The sequence below is a fragment of the Pygoscelis adeliae genome, unplaced genomic scaffold (assembly GCF_000699105.1).
Source record: "Pygoscelis adeliae isolate BGI_AS28 unplaced genomic scaffold, ASM69910v1 Scaffold410, whole genome shotgun sequence".
Lineage (NCBI taxonomy): Eukaryota > Metazoa > Chordata > Aves > Sphenisciformes > Spheniscidae > Pygoscelis > Pygoscelis adeliae.
This window is the reverse complement of record NW_008823913.1, coordinates 2,181,934-2,203,455: the sequence shown is the minus strand read 5'-3', so window position 1 is coordinate 2,203,455 and position 21,522 is coordinate 2,181,934. Positions and strand designations below refer to the sequence as shown.

The 21,522-nt window shown below is 37.1% G+C and overlaps 1 protein-coding gene across 1 annotated transcript; it reads left to right on the top strand.

Moving 5' to 3' along the window:
• The first annotated feature begins 5,240 nt into the window (after window positions 1-5,240).
• On the top strand, window positions 5,241-20,341 carry DGCR8 (DGCR8 microprocessor complex subunit). The gene is made up of 13 exons (XM_009318465.1): window positions 5,241-6,219; window positions 6,667-6,829; window positions 8,292-8,437; window positions 9,166-9,448; window positions 11,109-11,306; window positions 12,706-12,807; window positions 14,690-14,788; window positions 16,013-16,095; window positions 17,285-17,385; window positions 17,849-17,955; window positions 18,174-18,301; window positions 18,738-18,851; window positions 19,192-20,341. The coding sequence occupies exons 1-13, from the start codon at window positions 5,497-5,499 to the stop codon at window positions 19,273-19,275; spliced, it is 2,331 nt and encodes a 776-aa protein (XP_009316740.1). The 5' UTR covers window positions 5,241-5,496; the 3' UTR covers window positions 19,276-20,341.
• The last annotated feature ends 1,181 nt before the right edge of the window (window positions 20,342-21,522 follow it).

Below are 21,522 nucleotides of genomic sequence, written 5' to 3'. Positions count from 1 at the left end.
CGAGCGGGCGAGGGGCTGCCCTACCTGGCGGCTGTTGCCGTGAGGCGCTTCCCCCCCCCGCCCCGGCTGGAGCGTCTTTTCCCTCAGAGCTGGTGTCTTGTTTGTTTGGGGTTTTTTTTGGGGGGGTGGGGTTGGCTTTTAGTTTCCCGCCCGCCCCCAGCCACCTCCCTACTCGCTCCCGCCGTGGAATTGCGTTCAGGGTAGCAGAAGGAAGGCACATGCGTTTATGCAGGGGAGAAGAACACGTCTCTCCTCGTCTGCAAAGTTAGGAAGAAAAGGCAGCCCTTCGCCAGCATGTGTGCGGATGACGAATTTTTTTTTAGTTCTGGGACGGTGAAGATAAGGTGGCGTGTCTGTCCCTCTCAGGATTCTTCTTTGCGTGTTCCTTCTATTAATAGTGAAGTACAGCTACATCTTTCTCTAAATTATCTTGTTCGGTCTCTAAAAGGTTTATTCTCCTAACTTTCTGCACCTTCTTTGGCTGGAAAAATGGAAGTCTCTCTTTTGCACCTCTCTTCTTTAGGCTTCAGGTTTATCTATGAAGTCTGTTTGCCTGCCGAGGGGGTGGGCCCCCTGACATCCAGGCATCACTCCCTCCTAAACTGGGATTGAGGGGCTTGCTGCGTGAACCCATTCAATTTCTTTACTGTCTTAGGTTGTGAGTTACAGACATCGGAGATAGATCTTTTCCTTTTGTGAATGTACCTCTTCTTTCTTCTGTTTAGGTAACTAAACTTAAGGGTTCCTATTTTTAATTCTGGATGAGGAGTTAGGTCACTAGTTCTTTTGGGCAGCTCCTTTTGATTACCAGGATTATTTTGCTTTTTTAGAGAATGAGAGGGGAATTTGGTTCCTTATGTCTGTTATTTTTCTTTACAAGTAAGAAGCTATTTGTGATGTGAAAGTAAGAAATTTTCTTCTTCTTCCTAGGCTCTGATTTGCAGATTTTTTTAAAAAACGGTTTCCTGTTTTACACAATTAACTGAAACCATCTAAACCCTGCCAGAAAACTGGTCAAGCTATAAAAGCAGCAATTGCTTTGCCATTTCTGAGGGTGCCTTTCCAAAATTATGTTCTGTGCTCGTTCTGAAATGGGATGAAGTCTTATGAACTAGAGAAGTTCTTCAGCCTTGTCTGTATTTGCCACTGATAATGTTATGGTTGGGCCCTGACTGCCTTTTCTTAGACTGCCTTGGTGACTTACGCAAAGTGGTGGTTTCCTTCAGAATCTTTGCATTTTGAAGCTGATAATGGGGAGAGAACAAGTTCCTGTATGTAGTAGTTAACTTACAGAATGTATTTCTTTTGAGACTTCCTGTTCTGGTTTAAATAAAATAAATTCAGTCGTCTTGTTTTGGGGTTTTTTTTAGCAGTTGATAATAGATAGGATTAACTTATTTTTAGGACTGTATGTATCAAAAAGATACAATAGGTATAGGTATAATAAAAAGAACGTAGATTCTTGTGAACAAGTAATTACTTTGATAAGGGTTAAAGCTGAGTGGATCTTTAAGCATGATCAATGCCTCATAAATTCTGCTCTGCAGAGTTGCCATTTGGAGACGGAGGATGAGGACGACTTTGTATTTGGATAGCAAATAAGGAGAGTTTGCTCTGAGCCGCTCTTTCTTCCTTTTGGGGCCCACTGAATGGGAAGTAAGCAGTTTCTGACAAGGAATCCAGTTGCTTTTTAGAAGCAATTTTTGAAGAGAGAATCTGTGGTATGCTGTTCCTTGTTCCTGATAGCAGCTACAGGTATTCATGAAGAAAATACGTTCTTTATTGAAATTACTTGTAAGACTGCCAACATGCTATACAGTGAAGGGAGTTCCTCTTTGAGTTTGGATAGTGCTGGTTACAAATTTTAAGATTCTGTTTTTCTCCTGTCTTGAAAAGAGATACTCTTTTCTCTGTGTACTTCCCCCCCGCCCCGTTCTGATTTCAGGAATAGGCAGTGGTACTTACTAAACGAAGAAGTGGTTGGGTTTTTTTCGTTCTGCCTTCAAAGAACATCTATAAGTTAACTAAGCCAAGACACTGCTTTTGTTGGGACCCCTGCAGTTTGCTACATTACATTTAGATATCCACCATGTATCTGTTTCTTTGAGTTTACTTTGTGACATGAAACTTTTTCAAAATAAGAGCAAGCAATTAAAAATGTGACATTTCTATGTATTGGTGATCTGCAGAACACGAGCTGTGCATTCGTATTTCCAGCAGTTCATCCAGATTTCCTTCCCTGTTTTGTACTGGCTGTTGCAGCTGTCAGTGGTGTTCCATGCCTTTTTAAGTAGCCCTTATGGAAACTGTCGATGGAACTTGGTGGAGCCCTGGAGAATAAAATCTATTCTTTCAGGGCAAGTTAATTAAGGATGACAGTAGGCAGGCACTGACTCTGTTATATTCTAATATTACATAACCTAGTGTGCTAAGTCTGTTTTCATACGTGGTTGTTGGATTCCCTTGATCTAAGGTCTGTTTGGCTGTTTTTAACCTACAGGCTCATCTAACTCGTCCTTTTAGGTTTCATTCCTTCTGTCTTTCTTTTAAAATACCTGATATCTAAGGGAAAATCCTTATTGGTTTTGTTGTGTTGTGTGTTTTTTTTTTCCCCAGCCCCTGATACAAAGGGCATATTGTAACATCAGTTGGCAAGAAAGTAGATGGGAATTGGACTTGTGTTACTCTAGTCCTCCCTGGCTTTTTGTAGCTTATAGGAAGGTATTGTAGCCCACTGTAACTGTAGAGCTGCCAGACTCTGTTATCTTACCCTAGGGATGTGGCAGGTTTATGGCTAGAAATGCAAAAGCTAGTTTAAACTCATCTTAGTCTAGTACTTTTTCTGGCCACAGTACGTGTACTGATTAGTAGACAATCCCTGGCAGTGACTTGATATGCTATTCACTATTTCAAGGCCAACAAGAATTTCATTGTTAATAGTGCTCCAATGTAATAAGAAGACATCTTTTCTGCAAAGAGCGGAGGTGTAGTATCAGCAAGCTGCCAAAGCTAGGCAGGTAAAGATTAATTTCTTGTGTTTTGACATTGGTGGTGTTAAAACACTCTTTAGCATAGGAGCAGGGCGTTTATCAGGGATGGGGAAATTGCATTGATGATCATGTCTTATGACTTGTCAAAAATAATCTTTCTAGTTGGACCAGGTAGCTCCTTGATCATATGGGAAGGTAGCACTCTTTCAAATTCTAGAATACCAATTTCAGTATTCAATTTCTGTGTAAATTACTTCTGTTTGCTCTTTTAAAGAGTCTTCTAAAGACTCTAAGGTGGAAAAATTAGATTAATTAGGCATTTAGTTTCCAGGAGTTACTGAACTTGTACTGTGACTTTTGATTCTTTTGTTCAGAATTAACAATTAAGACACTAATGATTTATTGTGAAGAACTTAATAAATTGTCATTCACCTTTTTTTTTTTTTAATCTGAAGATGAGGAAGGGGGAAGGTTATTAGACAAATATACTTCTAGAGGTGTTCTGTATAACGTTAGGTGTTTCAGAACCTGTTGAATGAAGAAGGAATTGATCACTGTTCAGGTGACTCTATGAACATCTTGTAGGATGGAATGGATTTAAATATATAGAACTGCTTGTCTTACTGGTGAATGAGCTGTTTTTCGTTCTGGAAGGTAACATGTTTGTATCAGAAGAAGATGGGATTATTTTAGAGCTTTTATCAAAATGGAGTATTTTTCCTTAGTAATTCTACAGTGTATGTCAAGCTCAGTGTCTTGAATGTGTCAGTTTTTAGTATGTTAAAAAAAAAAACAAACCCACACACCACAAAATATGAACTATTCTGCTGCCCCAGCAAAACTTTCTTTATTGCCAAATCACTAAAATAAGAGTTTGCTCTATTGTATATTTTGCTTTCTTCCAGCTTCCAGGTAGGTAGTTTCTGTGTGCTGTTGAATTTTAATTGATCCCGTTATAACTCCTGATTCCCAGCTTCTTGCCTTGCCCCAGTTGGTGTTTGGATATTGCTGTTGGTTTGTTTTGTCTTGGCTGGCATAGAGATACATTAGAGAATTTTATTTGGCTTCTCTAAGTCCCTCGTGACAACCCAGATGTTCTGCCCAGTTGCCCTCAAATGTTATACAGTGATGCTCAGGACTCGAAGCTTATCTTTCTAGAATACTTGGGTAGGCTTTCTCTGCTACCTGGAAATACTTTGAACATAAGATTCAGCCAGCTGGCTGTCTTGGGCAGAGTAACACTGCTTTGTTTCTAGCTGGTAGGAACATTTAAGCCCAGTTTGGGGTGGTACAAAGGGACTTGGAGAAACCAAAATAGCAGGTAAGAAATTATGCTTCCTTTTCCCAGGTGCTTATAGTCCTGCACAGATGCCAAAAGTATAATTGAAGAAGCCATCATAGACATGGTAGAAAGAAACCCCTTAATGTAAAAAACAAACCCAAAACACACACTGCCTACCCCCCGTAAAATTTCCTAGAGCAATTGAATATTTTTGCCAGGTTAAATTACCTAAACCATTGGCTTATAAATACCTTCCAGAATTAATTTGAGCTTTAACGCTATGTATCTAGACCCGAATTCCTCGGACATAACAAACATATAGTCCCATAATAGTACAGAATATAAGATTAAATGTCTAATACCTGGTTATCTAGAGAGTCATTTTGTGTGAGTTTTTAGTAAATTATGAAATTTCCTCTTAAAACTTCCAATGAGATTTCAACAATATCTAGTAACTTAAACTTTGAAAAAGCTATGTGTCTTATAAGACCATAGTTGTTAAAATCTTGTTGGTTTTGCAGATTGTCTTTAACTGTCAGCTAATTATCCTTTCTGCTGTGTGGGTAAGTACAGCTCAAATACCAGGTTATTTTAAATAATGGGAGAATCCCCCCCAAAAGCACAGTTTTTAGTCTGGTCCCTACAAATGCCATGCTTAATGCTCTGCCTGCTAACCAAGCAGTGATAGTCAATAAATTATCCAGGTAACTATGTGTTAGCAAATTCTTGTGCCGGTGTACAGATCAAGCAGTAAAAAAAAAAAAATCTAATTTCAGCCTCATTCAAATTGGTATCAAGATACCCTGCTTTTTTCACTGTAAAAATGTCACTCTTACTTCTACATGAAATTTATGCTGGAAGGAGTGACATTTTTTTCTTTTTGCCTGGGATTCTATTTCTGGGGTTTTTTCTGTGACAAAGATTTTTTTTTTTTCTTCTTCTTGTAGGTTGAAAGAAGAAAGGGAGACCTGCTTGTCCAATGAAGATGCAGTCTTAGTCTTCAGCTATTTAAGCTGAATGCATTGTGATTTCCAATAATTGAGACAGTGATTCTGAAAGCTGTCTACATTAATGAAAAGAACAATGTAGTCAGCTTAACTGAATCATCAGTGTTGCATATTGAATAGAACATGATAAACCAATCTTGATGGACTTATGCATGTTAGGAAAATAGATACAAACATTTATTAAAGCATTGTTTTTTTAAAAACAGTAGTTTTAAAAATGGAGAAATATGAAAATGTACCACCCCTCCCTAAAGAACCTGCAAGAGAAATGAATGTGGAGAATCATACTTGTCCCCCACCTCTGCCGCCTAATGAACAGCCTCCACCACCTCCCCTGCAAACGTCCAGTGACGCAGAGGTAATGGACGTTGGCTCTGGTGGTGATGGACAGTCAGATACCCCTGCTGGGGACACGCACAGTATCTGCAGAACACAGCTTCTCACAAAGGGATCTGCCTGCTACAAAAGTCGTCTTATAATAGACCCTAACAATAGTGACCAAAGCCCAAGAACTGCTCGTCATGCACCTTCAGTTCGAAAGTTCACCCCAGATCTTAAGTTACTTAAAGATGTAAAGATTAGTGTTAGCTTTACAGAAAGCTGCAAAAGCAAAGATAGGAAAGTTCTGTACACTGGAGTTGAGCAGGATTATAAGGCAGATACAGATTTTGCTATTAATAATGTCAATGGGGATTTGCATGTTTGTCCTTTTGGTGGTAGTAATGGTAAAGCTGTAGGAATAGGGGGTGAAAATGATGACAAGAAGGATGATGAAAATGATATTGATCAGGAAAAGAGAGTGGAATATGCAGTTCTGGATGAGCTAGAAGATTTTACCGACAATTTGATGGAAATAGATGAAGAAGGAGGAGGGTTCACATCTAAAGCAATCGTTCAAAGAGATAAAGTGGATGAAGAAACCTTGAATTACTCATATGAGGTAAGTAAATCCACAGATTTTTGGTGGGTAAGAGGTTTCCAAGTGGCTAGAAAAAAGTATGTAAAGATGTTCACTAAAACAGTCTCATCTGCAAATGTGCAGTACTTGGGTCAAAAATGCAAAATTTTCAGAGACAGAACTTTGGCTGAAAACTTTTGTGAATTATGTTGGTCAAACTTCTGAGTTGTGTGGCAGCTTCTGTAGTCTTGTTTAAAAATAACATTTAAAAGACTTCTTACACAATTGCAGCTGATTTTATCAGGAAAAATACCAGTTCTCACTTACGAAAACTTATTTTCTATTTTTCAGTCTTTTTACTGGGATCATTGGAAATTTCTAGTTTCTCTCTGTATGGAAGTACATAGAGAAAATGTATACTTTTTCTTTGCAAGGGGAAAGGGAGGTTAGTAGACCCAGAAGGATGGTGTCTGATGAAGTCTCTTTCAGGATGACTTTGATAATGATGTGGATGCTCTGCTGGAAGAGGGTCTTCGAGCACCCAAAACAAGGAGACTAGAAAATGAGAAATATGGTGGTGAAAGCGATCACCAGTCTGATGGAGAAACAAGTGTGCAGCCAATGATGACCAAAATTAAAACTGTACTTAAAAGTAAGTTAATGTTCATTAAATATCTATATTTTTTGTGCGTGTGGCTTATGTCTGTAGAACAAAAGTGTATCAGCAAGCAAAGTTTAGGATAGCAATTCTTGTGAATTGTTTGAAGGCTTCTTACTATAGGATATGATTTTTCATGTTCCTGAACAGTGAAGTTGATTTTTGGGAGTGCTTTTGATCTTCATCTGTTGTATGTAGTAAGAATGTATTTTAGTGTGTGGATTTGTGAAAAATTATGAAGAATGTTACCTCAGTGGTGGGGAGGTGAACAAGGATGATCTGTTCTTTTGTCTCCAATACTGTGAAACCGCTGAAGACTGTTCGTGGTCATTGTGAACTTCTTCCTACTTTAGATACATCACTTCTGTTGTTGAAATTGCTCTATGTGAAGTCTTTATGCATCCAATACTAGGTTAAAAAAAATCATTAGGAAAATCAGTGGCTTACATTTATCAAATTTCATCGTGTAAATGTTACAAACTAATAATAAAGAAGAGCTGAGAATGTGAACCAATCCAGAAGAATGTAACTGAAAATACTCTCAATTAGGATTAAAATTTGAACCTGCTCTAGAGGACTATTTTGCAGCTTTGCTGTATTCTGAAATAAGAAACCAAACAGTTTTTCCCGCCAAAATTTTATACTAACACAGGATTGCCAAGAAGCTCCTAGCTAAGATGAGCCTGGTCTCTGATTTCTGATGCAGGGAGGCGTGAGACTGTTCTCTGATTTCTGGAATAGAAAGGAGTGAGGCCATGTATTATTAACTTGAGTGTGAGCATAAGCATTTTACTGCAATATTTTCTTTGCTATGCGATTCCTCATATTGGCTTATTGTACTCTAATTTCAGTCTTGTTTTCTGGAAGAAGTAGTATTCTTGATGGCCAAGATAATTATTTAAGTATAAAGGCTTATAGACTTGATCCTGGTTTGTATTGTGCTTACACTGAAAAATATAATAGGAAAGCCTTAGCTTACAGCCTAACTCACTGTTGGCTGTTTGGGTCTGTGGGTCTAGTGGTGTCTCAATGCAAATTTATCCCCGAGTGTCAAGTGCAAAAAATTTTAAAAGAAAACTCAGTTGTTTTAAAAGCAAGTACGACTTTTGCATTAAATATAGTGGTGCTTGTGATGATATAAGTACATAAAGACGACTAACGAGAAAATTCACTGGTGAAATGAACAAGTCGGTCTGTATAAAAATTAGTGCTACTGTTGCTTTTCAGTTGAAAACATAATGGCATCTGTAATTTTGCAGGATTTAATGTGGGTTAGAAGCATATGACTTTTTATTAAAGGAAACCAAAATCTTTTTACAAAACTTTTTTAGTGTTGTTTCAGTGTCATTTTATGCTTTGAGACAGAAAAAGCAATAAAAATAAAACTCTCGATTTTTGTTTTTTCCTGTTCTTCTAAGCAGTCTATCCAAGTTTAAAGCGATTCTTTGCTTTAAAGGTCGTGGCCGCCCTCCTACAGAACCTTTGCCAGATGGATGGATCATGACAAATCTTTCCCTTATATTCATTCCTGTTTTTCTGCACAGAGAATCTAGAGTTGTTACCTGGTCTAGACCTTACTTCTTGGGAACAGGAAGCATAAGGGTGAGAGCTGTCAATGACTTAAATACTTACTGAAATTTAAAAATTAGGTATGTTCCTGCAAACAGTTGAATATTTTTCTACTTTAGCAGGCTTCTTTCCAGTGTTAGAATTAAGGTACTTGAAAAATAAACTCCTCTGTTTCTGAAAATACAATATGATTTTTCTTACAGTGTTTTGTTTTTCCATTTTTGCAATGAGTTTGGGCAGTTAAAGTGAATGAGGTGGTCTTGTTTGGTGCCTTCGTTGTTCTAGTATATGGCTGCAAAATGTTGGTTTTATTCCACCATGAAATATATTTAGATCATTTATTTGTAGCTATAAACTAGCCTGAGCTGTGGCTTACGGTCCACATCTACGGAAGTAAGCATGTGACATTCGTGAACCCAAGGAATCTGCAGAAATTGGATTTAATGTCATGGGCTTAAACCCCAAGAGAGCTCAGTGGATTTTATGAAAGCATGTAGTATTTGCATGTAATTGAACAGAATATAATTTGGATCTGAAACAGCAAACACACTTCGAAGGTTAGTATCAGTGTTACGCAGTGCCAAGAAACCATAGGAGTGGATGTACTCAGGTCTTGAGTAGAGTAAGATTGCTGACCAAAGAGAAGCTTGAGCCTAGACTAAATGTAATCAAGATGGAAGTTACTTTCATCTTTTGTTTTTGAGTTTTGTTTTTGGTCACCTTGAGGTACTGAAACCTTCTGTATTATTTTATATTTGCAGAAACATGATCCTCCCCTTAGTAGCATTCCCTGCTTGCATTACAAAAAAATGAAGGAAAATGAGGAAAGGGAACAAAACAATGACATAACCCCAAATGAGGAAGTATCACCTGTAAAGCACCTAGATAAATCTTCAGAACTGGACTGCCAAACAGAAGAACCAGATTCTACTGCTGCTGATTCTGGGCCTTTAGATGACAAAGACACCTCGGGGGGAGATGCAGCACAAGGAGCCTTAGGACAAGTTAAGGCCAAAGTTGAAGTATGTAAAGACGAATCTGTAGGTATGTATGGAAGTCTTTTCTTGGCTGGAGTTGGGGTAATGGCATTTGGGATACCTATGCTTTATTCCAGGCTTGGCAACTGAATAATACCTTGCCTGAGATCAAGTGGTCAGTTGTCTTTCTGTATGGTTTTTCGTATGCAGAGATCTGGAGAAATAGATCCAGTATTAGAAATCAATTTTGATTTTAACAGGAAGAGAAACATACAGTGGAGATTTTTGCTGAAGACTTGAGAGTCCATATGCGAAGGTTTTACACGCAAAAAATGTGAAAATTTTGGAAGTTTTGTCCTGTAGACTTTGTCAATTTAAGAATCAATTAAGTCAACGCGTACATATGAATTGCTGTTGTCAAGTGTGTTTGTGTGACTTCTTGAAATAGGCTTTTCTATGCAGTCTCTATATTGGCTGAATTATATCTATTTTCGGTATGATCTCTTAAGATAAATGATGCAGTTAAACTAGATTTGCTTATTTGCACAAGTCTAGCAGAATAAGTTACGCAAGTATAATTGCACTCACGCAAAGGGGTGTGATGCTTCATTATTTTATTTATGCAAGTCTGATAGCTTTATACAAAAAGCTGCCTGAAGAAGTCATGCCAAAATCACTGCCAAACTTACAGAGGAATTTAGAGAGAAAGCTCCTGTGCCACTTACCACAACTGTATACCTGAGAGTATCATCCATGTAAATTACTGCTGCTCAGAATACTGACGTGGATTGTAGGCTACCACTTACCTTTGTAGTGTTCAAACATAAAACTTGTCATTACACGTGTCCTGTTCAGTCTGAAAACCATACCAAAAGATTAAAAAAAAAAATAAATATTTAGCAGCAAAACTAAAACCAGTAAGCACTTATTTTCTACATGAAGTTCACCTGTCTATCTCTCTCTTTAAATAGGATCTGTTCTGTATTACTGAAAAAAATACTGAGTGGTCAAGTATAAGTGTGACTTGCATTTGGAATTCCTTGTGGAAGGAAACAATGCCAGCAGCTTGCTTTTTGTTTACATCTTGGGATGCTACTCTATTTTTGCTGATTATATCTGCAGAAATATCCTATAAAGGAGAAGCAGCTGTACTTCAGGGGGGACAGTCTTTTAGTACTCTGTATATAAAAATGAATGTGTTAAATTCTGTTTAGAGGCCAGCAGATATTCATGGAGTTCATAGAGCATCATTATATAGTGTTTCATGGTACACTGTTTAATAAATAGGCAGCAATAGTCAGTTTTGGCTTCAGGAAAATGAGGCTAATAGCATAACTACTGTTACTCGCTGTATACCTTGCTTCAGGTAATGAGAAGGTGAATAGGTGATTAAGTAGAACAATTACTAGTGCTTTGTTACAAATTGTGTTGGGTATTATGCTGGTTAGGGCTTAGTAAAATCTTCGAGTGACAGAATAAAATGTTCTTTTGTTTTGTTTTGTTTTCCAGTTTGCACAAATGTTTTCCATTTGACCCAGTAAGAGAAAAACTTGTAATTAGTTTTGTTAGTATAAAATAGCATCTTAACCTTGAGTATGTGAACTAAAGCCACTGCTTTTGCTCCTGGTCTAAAAAAATAATTAGAACATTTTTAAAACACTGGAAATAGTGAACGTAATGCTTGCTCAGTGGTGAAGTAGGGAGAGTAACTTGTTTGTGTTTCTTAGATCTGGAAGATTTTAGACGCTATCTTGAAAAGCGTTTTGACTTCGAACAAGTTACCGTAAAAAAATTCAGAACCTGGGCTGAGAGACGGCAATTCAATCGTGAAATGAAGCGGAAGCAGGCAGAATCTGAGCGGCCTATTCTGCCTGCCAACCAGAAACTCATTACCTTGTCTGTGCAAGATGCACCTACAAAGAAAGGTTAGTTCGTCTACCTGGAGTTCAAATATTCTGTATCAAAGACTAATTACAGTTCTAATCTCAACTGAAAAAAAGAAAAAAAATCCTGTAGTAAGTCCACTTTCTTCTTGTTCTAGAATTCTGTGTTCTTGGATCCATCATATTACATAGTAAAGGAAAAATACTGTCAAAATATGCTTCCTATTTAAAAGAGTAATTCCTAAATGAAAGGATTTTTATTTAAGGTTGCAGTCCTGGTAACTGGTTACTACCTTCAGCTACTTGTTACTGTTGGTTGTTACTGAAAATCTTTCTGCCTAGTCACTCAATACTACTGCCTTCTCAGTCCTATACCAGTTCTAATTGGTCCTAAATTAGGGACTGTTTACAAATGTCGGATTGATCCAGATTAAAAGCTACAATTAAAAATACAAATTTAAAGCAGTTGGATGGAAACAGTTAAGAATTAACTGCATGTGCAGTTGTGTCCTGTGGTGTGAAGACTGGATATCATGTCTGATGAGAAGCTGGGTGAATTAGCTCTTATCTGTATTGGCTCTGTAGCCATGGTAGTATGTTTGACTGCAGTCTGATATTTAAAATGTCCGTAGACCTGTGATTTGGGTTTTGTTCTTGTTTTGTACATTGTCATGTTTCTGGGTTTCTTCAGCAGAGTTAAAGCTTATGAGCTGCATATTGACCATTCCCTGTGACAGGGAGGTGCAGTTGAATTTTTAGTTAATGCACTTTATCTTAAAATTCTAGGTTTTAGAGCCACATGGAAACCATCCAAATCAAGGACTGACTTACTCTGTCTAAATCTTAACTTTCTCTCCCATGCTGCCATGGTGCCCACTGAGGTGGGGTTTGTGCTCTTGACTAACAATACTGTTGCAGAAAAAAAAAAATAGGCCATTGAAATAAAAAGAGCATGTTCAGGGCAAGGGGACAGTGACCTGATTTGTGGCTTGTTAAACAGGATTTCTTGGGGAAAAAAAAACGAGTGGTTCTGGTTTGTGGATTTGAAGTCTATGTGCCTATTGTTAGAAGGGAGATACAACATGTTTAGGAGCAAATTAGAGGATTTCTAATTGGTGTTAGCTGCCAAAAATGCTGTGTGTAGAGGTTCAGAGGCCATGGGACTGCAAACATTGAGCAGAGAATATTTGACTTAGCTCATAATTAATGTGCTTCCAGTTGTTGATAGAAATTTCTCAGACTTATTTCTCAACACTTTTTCAGAGAAAATGGACTTTGAGGTCATAATTATCCATGTCTGATTCAACAGCATTGCATTTAATTTGAGCGGGCCCTTATCCCTTGTAGCTTGTCATTTATTTATGTATTTGTAGTAGAAATTGTCTTTTAAAGACTGGAACTACTTAGCTGTCTTCCCCTCCCCCCCCCTCTTTTTTTGTAGAATTTGTGATTAATCCCAATGGGAAATCCGAAGTTTGCATACTGCATGAATATATGCAACGAGTCCTAAAGGTTCGCCCTGTTTACAATTTCTTTGAATGTGGTAAGTCTAAGTTTTTTAATCGACGACATGCTGTTTTAAAGGGCTTATCTCATGCTTGGATATCTTTTAAAAAAAAAAATCAAATTATGGACATTTTTCCTAGGGGATGTCTTGAAAGTCTATTGTGAATCAAATTCTAGCTAGGAAACATTTTCTGTATCTTAAACATGGCTTTTGAGGATAAGAGCGGTCTTATATTTAAAATAACAGTATGGCTTTTCACTTGGAAAACTATGCCTAAGTGAAAATGGATTTGAGTAACTCATTTGCATATAAAAGGACATGTCAGTGAAATACGGGCAATTACAGTTTTGCTGACTGTGCACAATTAATATTTGCTTGATTGTTCTCGTCACTGATGTCCAGAAAATCCCATTGTAAGGCAGGAATTGTTTTAGTGAGTCATCAGAATCCGGGGGGGGTGGGGAGTTAAATACTAAACCCAAGTAGTTTCTGAAGAGAAATAGGTAGGCCTTCAATTACGAAGCTGTTAAGAATTTGAAAGATTTCTGCAAGCACATATGTACCCTCTCTAAAGCTGCAATAATTTGAGATATTTTTGTGGGTTTGTTCTGTTCTGGTTTTCTTCCGATTAACAAAAGATACAATAGGTTATTTAGATATGTAGAGTTTTAAAGTCCTTTAACTGTTCAAGTTATTGTATGTTATGATTGTTGTTATGTCATGGAGGTTCATATTTAAATCTGGTCATCCTAAGAGAATTGTGTATGTATAAATTGATGTTAAAAATTTAAATGGAAACCAGAAATGGCTATGTAGACTATTTGCCTTGTGTGACTATTCTCTAAGGTCATTGATAAGTTATAATTAATATTGGTAGGAATTGTTTTGGTATAAATGTTGACTAATTTTGCTCATAGTATTAGAAGAATGGAAATAGAAGTGTCATTCTACTGGACTAAAAATAACTTAAAGAGTTACTGAGACTATGTTGTTCCATGATTAGTGTGGGATTTATGTTGAATGCTGGATGGAGATACGTTTGTGTTTTTAATTTTATTCTGCGTCAGTGGTGAGAAGAGGTGGGTTGGTACTTCCTGACTTAGGCCGTACTGAGACTGTGTAAGTGATGCTAGCACTCAGAAAAACAAAAACCTGTGGATAATTTTACTTTAGATAAATATGGTGGGGGAATGCACTTGATGCTTAATCAAGAATCTAAAAATGTTACATATATGACATATATAACTGGAATCAAATTAATGCTGGATTTTTTTTCCCCCCTGTAAATTCCAGCCAGATTGCCTTATCTAGCTGCATTTGAGATTGCTTTACAAAGTGGTATAGCATATGTTCCTTGCATTTTTGCTTTTGCCGGGGATTTTTTGGGGTACCTTATGGAAAAGGAAGAAATTACACCTTTTTCAGCAGCAGCCATTAAAGGATTAAGTCCTGCAGTCAGCATCCAAGGAATTACAAGTTTGGCATCTTAGTTTACTGTGGAATCTATAATTACTCAGAATTACGTTATCCCTGTATATGCATTACATAATGTAACTGAATTTTCAGTATCAGAATGTGTAGCTCTTGTATTTACACTGTGTTACTGATGCAGAAATTTTGGAATTAACATTTGAATTCTGGCAGATTACAAATGATCTCTTAAAATGTAAAAGTTCTTCATTTGGAAGAACGAAGTACATGGTGGTAAGTCTCTGTTAATGGAAAACTCTGTTAGTTTTTCATATATTGGAGTTAGCAATTCTTCAGTCTTTTTGAAGAGTTGACAACTTCCATCCCTCTTGAAGTTGAAATGAAGGAGAAAACTAATCTTGATAGTGGTGGTCTTTCATGTTCATTATGAGTATTTTACATTGGGAGTTCTGAAAAGCTTTCTTTTTCTTTCCTCCTCCGTTTCCAGAGAACCCAAGTGAACCTTTTGGAGCCTCAGTGATTATTGATGGAGTAACTTACGGGGCAGGAACTGCCAGCAGCAAAAAACTTGCCAAGAATAAAGCTGGTAACGTTTTTTTCTTTCTTAATACCAACTGCTGAATTGTTTATCTGTTTTCATTTCTGCTTTGAAGATGACATATTTGCAATAGTAAGTAGGAATCATTTTGTTAATAATCAAAGAAGGTACACTCGTGTCTTTTTGGTAAAAGTGATAAATACTGTTGACGAGACTTTTCTGACAACCCTAAGTTCAGCTGTGTACTGGGATAAAAAACCATGAAGAAACTTCAGATGTTAACTTACATGTAAACTATTGACGTGTACTGAGTAGCTGTAAGAGCGTCTGTCTCCAATGATCAGGCCAATAAGAACGTGTTGGGGGGTTTATGTTTATACTGTCACCTGCTATATAAACACCTGGTGTACGGATTTTAGCAAAATGTCTTTGCCCTTCTTTAAAAACAAAAAAAAAAACACCTCAAGATTTTGGTTGTTTTGGTTCTCTTTCTGGTAATGAAACAATTGCACTGAAATATGTGATTATTGATTTCCAAGTACTTGTCTTCATTAATTAGTTCTAATTGTGTAAGTCTGTAATGAATATGCAAATAATTAAGATCCAGATGAGAATGTGTCTGACACATTAGAACTTCTTACTGATCTCCAGATTTGAATGTCTTTAGCACAAGGATCAAGAAAAAATACCTTCTCAAAACATAAAGATGTATAATATACCTGTGGTACTTTCTGCACTTGTGAAATATGTCAGTGTAGCTAAATCACCAAAAGCCAGCCCATAATTGTTTGTGCATGGAAAAAAAGGTATTTTGCTGTGAAAATTTAGGCAAATACTGGGTGTGCTTTTAGTACAATACTAGGGTTCTGAGTGCCCTAGTGATACAGTACTAGGGTTCGGCTGTAACAACTAAGGGGTGATAACAACTTTCTAGTTTTAGGTCCTAAGGGCTCTACGTCACTTTTAAAATGAGACTTGATGATAATTTTTTTTTCCTTTCATAGGCATTTGCAAAAAGCAGTTTCTTCCTAGTTTAATTAGTTGTGAGACTTTCATTATCAACTTGAACAAGTAGATTTTTTTTTTTTTCCTTAAAAAGTGCAAGTGAATATACTTACAAAAAGAAGATGCCCGTCTTACCTGTAAAATTGCTCTCTGAGTGGATATTTCTAGGGGAGATGTGAGACTTGCTTAAAGAGTGCCTGATTCTGCTGTTTTTCTTTACAATCATTGCTTGAAATAATTGTAAAGATGTTGAACCGTTTTCTGCAGCTCGAGCTACACTGGAAATCCTTATTCCCGACTTTGTTAAACAGACCTCTGAGGAGAAGCCCAAAGACAGTGAAGAACTTGAGGTACTGAACTCTTGCTTGCTGGCTGTCATTATTGGAGTCTGTTTTTAGAAACATTACACCTTTGTTGTCAGAAATATTAATGAAAATTCGTAACGTTGTTTTCTCAGTCAGATGGAAATGTGAAATTCTTCATTTATAGCAAGGTCTATGGCAATGAAAATACTTTTTTTCTATTGGAACTGATCAGAAAACGTACTGTGATGCAGAGGACTAGTCCCTTGTTGAAATATCAGGTTGCTTACTGAAGACCTGAAACGTTCCAAGACAGTAGACTGCCTGTACTGTCCTGGCTTCCAGAACCCTCTGGTTGATGCCTTGAAAAGTTCAGAGCTAGATGCTGTCTGGTTTTGTGTGATCGTCTTTGAAGACGGAGTAAGAACTGAAAGTGCCCAGGCTTCTGAGACATTTTCACTTAGCTGTGAAAGCTACCTGCTGCCAGATCAGACAGCTAAAATTGCAGACTTTAAGCAGTGACATTTGAGAAAATTGAAGGAAAAGTGTCTTTAAGTGGAGAGCGTGTGCTATATTTTCAGGTATCGGAAATATTAAATAGCTAGTTCATCAGTGATATGTTCACTTCCAATTCAGCATGTAACAGACCATCAGTAAGGAGTAAAGGAAAAATCGGCGATGAGCCTGAAAGAAATGTTTTAATTTTAAAAAGTGTAATATACAGAATGAGTTGTTTGTACATTTGCTTTAATGTAAAACTGTGTTGTATGCCCTACGCTATTGAAATGGTCATTAAGAAAACGCAGAGAATTTTTTCCATTGTTTTAAAATAACAGCTATTGGAATGTTTTGTATTTTATGTTTCCTTTTACTAAACCACAGCATTTTGGTAAGTAGAATTTCATAATTAGTTAAAACAAACAAAATAACCTTGTCCTGAGGGAGAAAGGCTGATAAAAAAATTTATAAGATTCTCATTTTTATGTCCATCTTGTATAATGTAAAATTGGAGTTAAAAGAATTATTTAAATTTCTGTCTGCAAACATATGATTAGGTGTGGCAGTCTTAATGATGTTGGTAAATACCTCCATTATGGATTTAAAAAATACTTTTTTAAGCATTAAGCGCAGAGGCACAGGATTTGTTTAACGTTGCAAAGGAGAAATGAGGGTTCAGAACAGCATTAAAGTCTTATTTGCGCAAAAGCTCAATAACCCTTTTCAATTCCTTTTGTAGTATTTTAACCATATCAGTATTGAGGACTCACGGGTATACGAACTCACCAGTAAAGCTGGACTTTTGTCTCCATATCAGATTCTCCATGAGTGCCTTAAAAGGTAAGGCTGCAGAATAAGGAGCAAATTCTGCTGCGTGCAGGTGTTTGCGTCGGGGCACGTTGTTTGCTTGGTTGCTTGTACCCCCAGTGTTTGTCAGTAAGTTGGACGTGCGTGGGCTGGCCAAGGTTACTGCACTCGCTGTGGCTACGAGAGATGTCGTGTGGACGGAACTGGTTAATTCTGTATCTTCCTTTAGTGCACGTTTGCCGTTTATGCCTCTTGTCTTCTGAGATTAGGGTTTAGTTGTGGGACACATAAATATATTTGGTTTTCGTTTATACAGGCTTGCCTTTCCATTCCAGTCAAGTTACTGATCTAAAAAAGAACTCGTTATTAATTCATGTCTTAAAATTTATTATCAATGTATCTAATTCCATTGCAATGTCCGTCAAAGATAACTGCGACCACTTCAGTTGTTTGTAATTTTACTTAGTATATCATATTGATTTTGTTTGTGCTTAAGAAACCATGGAATGGGTGATACATCCATAAAGTTTGAAGTGATTCCTGGTAAAAATCAGAAGAGCGAATATGTTATGACTTGTGGCAAGCACACGGTGCGAGGCTGGTGTAAGTACAGTACTTAGTGTGACCTCTGACAGTATCTTCCTTTTTTCCCGCTCTTGTTTGTTGTCCATTTTGTAGGTGCGTGTTCAGCTATCTAGCTTGTTACGTGCTTATTCTACTCTTCTCTGGTATCTCAATTTTGAATAACACGAGTAAATATTGGTGTTCATCTAATTACGTAATGTGCCAGTATTGACAGGTTTTCATGGTTATTTTTACAGGCAAAAATAAAAGAGTGGGGAAACAATTAGCTTCTCAGAAAATCCTACAGCTACTGCATCCACACGTGAAAAATTGGGGCTCTCTTTTGCGTATGTATGGTAGAGAGAGTAGCAAGATGGTTAAACAGGTGAACACGATTTTGTTTCATTGTAACCTACCTTGTGATTGTATTTGCGCTTTTGTATTTTTCTGGGTTTTTAACTTTCATTACAACAAGGCTTTAATGGTATCTATTTCGGCATAATAGCGTGGTTCCCTATCGTGGTCACGGCAGTATGCGTTTGGTGAGCAGTTCTCAATTCTTCTGAACTGATTCTCGTACCTTGCTATTGCCAGAAGATAAGATGAGCGCTGCGCTTTCGTTGACAATAATAATTCTGTCGATCTCGCATCTTCCAGGTCAAAGCTATATAACCTACTTAATATTTAACTAACTCATGGAAATATATGTTATTACTTAAGGGAGTACAACTATCGCAGATTAAACTTCTGCTCTGTGTGTTTTAATTTTTTTTTTTTCATCAAAAACCTCATCTGTTGTTTCTTACGGTTCTGTTGAATAGGAAACCTCTGATAAAAGCGTGATAGAACTTCAGCAGTACGCCAAAAAGAACAAGCCAAATCTGCACATCCTGAACAAGTTACAGGAAGAAATGAAAAAACTGGCACAGGAAAGGGTGAGTACATGCTCGCTTGTATTTACAAGCGGGAAGAATGCCGTGGGTCAGACGTAGATTAGAATTTTTGCTTGTTTTATACAGCATCTCGCGTAAAGAGGGCTGTTCAAAACTTGATTTTGGGAGGGGGCTGCTTTTAGAGAGATTTTCATCCTCTCTTTTAAACTGGCTTACAACTTAATTTTACCTACTGCAGTAAATTTATTTTTAACGTTAGAACAAGTCAGCCTTTCAAAGATTGACACAAGTTTGGCTACAATTGTTCAAAATTTTGGAAGTGTTTTATTGTGATACTCTCTTTATGACTGTGGTGGTGGGTTTTTGTTTCGTCCTCTTTTAGGAGGAAACGCGGAAGAAACCCAAGATGACAATAGTGGAATCGGCTCAACCTGGTAGTGAACCTCTGTGTACCGTTGATGTGTAATGAGAAAATTTACAAGCAGGGAGCAATAACACAAATGGAGGAACTAGATTTTCAACAATTATTTAAAAATTGTTTGCTGCAGAATGCAAGATAACTTTTAAAATACAAGCTGCTTCAGTTATGCATTGTTCTTTTTGCATCATCAGGGCAATATTACTTTTTCCTATTTTCTTTTTTTTTTTTTAATACCTCTGAGATATTTACATTTAAAGGATTGATCATAAAGATCTCTACTTGGGCAGATGCACGGAGGACAGGCATGTTCACACAGGATAAAATCAATCAAGCACTTTTTCCTGGAAAGCCATCCATGTTGTTCAAAATGGATGTGTTTTAAGGATGAAATTCAGAGTATCTATGTACAGGTTGAAGCTGATACTATATATATACACACATTCATATATATGTATATATAAAAGAAATATATGTACATCTTCTTGTATGAACATGCCTAAAACTATTTTTGTGAAAAGTTTTGTTGCATTTCAGCACATAATAATATGCACTGATAAGACACTTTGGTGACAAATACATGAAAGTGATGAGCAATGTTCCTAATGCCATAGGATTAGGCCAGTAACGCTGTTTCTTTTTGGTTTGTTTTTTGTCTCCTGCCAGGCTCAGTTATTCAAGATCACAGTATGCAGATTTTTTTATTACTTGAAAAGAACAAGTATACCTGGTAGTGTTAAGAGCAATAGGCTGGATATCCAAAATTATTGGGTTTTATTTTAATTGAAAAGAGCCTATGTTAGTTTACAGATCAGTTGAAAGGGGAAAATATGGTCCTATTTATTTGATGAAGATAAAAACTGTAATTTGAAAGGCTGTTTTCAAAGCTTGGAGCCAGAACGCAGCTGACGATGGCTGACAGTCTGAAAATATTTTGCCAATGACATGTTTAAAGACCTTCCACTCCCTTCTCCCAGCAATAAAATAATTTCTCATTTGTTTGGAGTCAGAATATATCTACTTGATCAATTAAGTCTTTGACTGTGCCATAAAAGCAAAGAATTAAAAAAAAAAAAACCAACCCACAACCCTGAGAAATCTGAAATAACTGCAGCAATTTAGTTTTTTTAACAAGTTTTTGGTTCTACTTTTTTAACTGCATTTTTAGTTTTTAAAGAAAAAGTGTAACTTCTGCAATGAAAATTAGAATGTAGATTTGGAATGTGACATAGAGTAATGAGTAGAATGAGACCATAACAGGTTATACCGATAAATAAGAAAATCACAAATATGCAACTATTATAAAATACAATCTTAGAAAACAAGCAGTACTCACTATGTCATCGGAGGCTATGTTAATTTAAGCACAGAAGAAATAATTTTGGCTGTTGTGAAAGCACTGCTGCGTGGGTTTCGTTCTTCATACGGGGCTCTTTACTGGGTGACTGCAGTAAGTCTTCTCTTCGAACCGTTTTTGTGCGTTCTTTGGTTTGTTCTTGAGGAAGAGAGTGACAACCAAGCTGGTGGTCGGGCTTCAGAGGTTTGTCCGAGTGGTGCTGCTGTCCTTCACGCTCCGGCTCCGGCAGGAGTGAAAGAGGCCGGTTCTTGGTAATTGCTGCAGCTCCCAGTGCTTACCTGGGCATTGACCTGGGGGCTTGAGGGGGGGGTTGGTTTGGTTTGGGGGTTTTTTGGTTGGGTGCGTTTTTGTTTGGTGTTTTGTTTTGTTTTTTTACCATGTCACACATAGAGTGCTGCAGTATAATGAATTTAGTGCCTACTGGATTTTAACAATATTGGCATCAGTATTGTAAGACCTCCTTTTAATATCTCCCATTATTTTGGAAACACGTGGATTTTAATTTATATCTCAAACTAATGTTCTCGAATATATGTTGCATATAATGTTCGAGGTTAGACAGGAGTCGTCTTGGAGTCTTAACCTGTTTCTGCGTTTGAGTGATATGCTCAGAGGTCTCTGCAAATATGAATTCACCCATTTCTTACGATGATACTTAGCTTTCCAGTTCCACGAGTGGTAGTCCTGTTGTAACAGGGTACGGGTAGTTGGAAGACTATACGTAAACTATTACTGAAAGAAGTGGCCTATCTAAAAAAACAAAACCGAAAAACACTGCCTCTGCTTTTTTTTGTATAGCTTTAATAATCTCCATCTTTTGAAGGGTATATAATATTGGTGCAGTAGTGACAAGCAGTGGTTACTGTTTGTCTCTCTTTTTGTTGTTTTTTTGCTTTGTTTTCATAAAGACAGGGCTTATATCTTGTATGCCTAAATGT

Bases quoted from the DNA above. Each gene is read 5' to 3' on its own strand.
- DGCR8 (XM_009318465.1), top strand. From the start codon at position 5,497: ATGGAGAAATATGAAAATGTACCACCCCTCCCTAAAGAACCTGCAAGA. The intron at 12,808-14,689 runs GTAAGTCTAAGT...CTCCGTTTCCAG, and splicing joins TTACAATTTCTTTGAATGTG to AGAACCCAAGTGAACCTTTT. The intron at 18,302-18,737 runs GTGAACACGATT...TCTGTTGAATAG, and splicing joins GTAGCAAGATGGTTAAACAG to GAAACCTCTGATAAAAGCGT.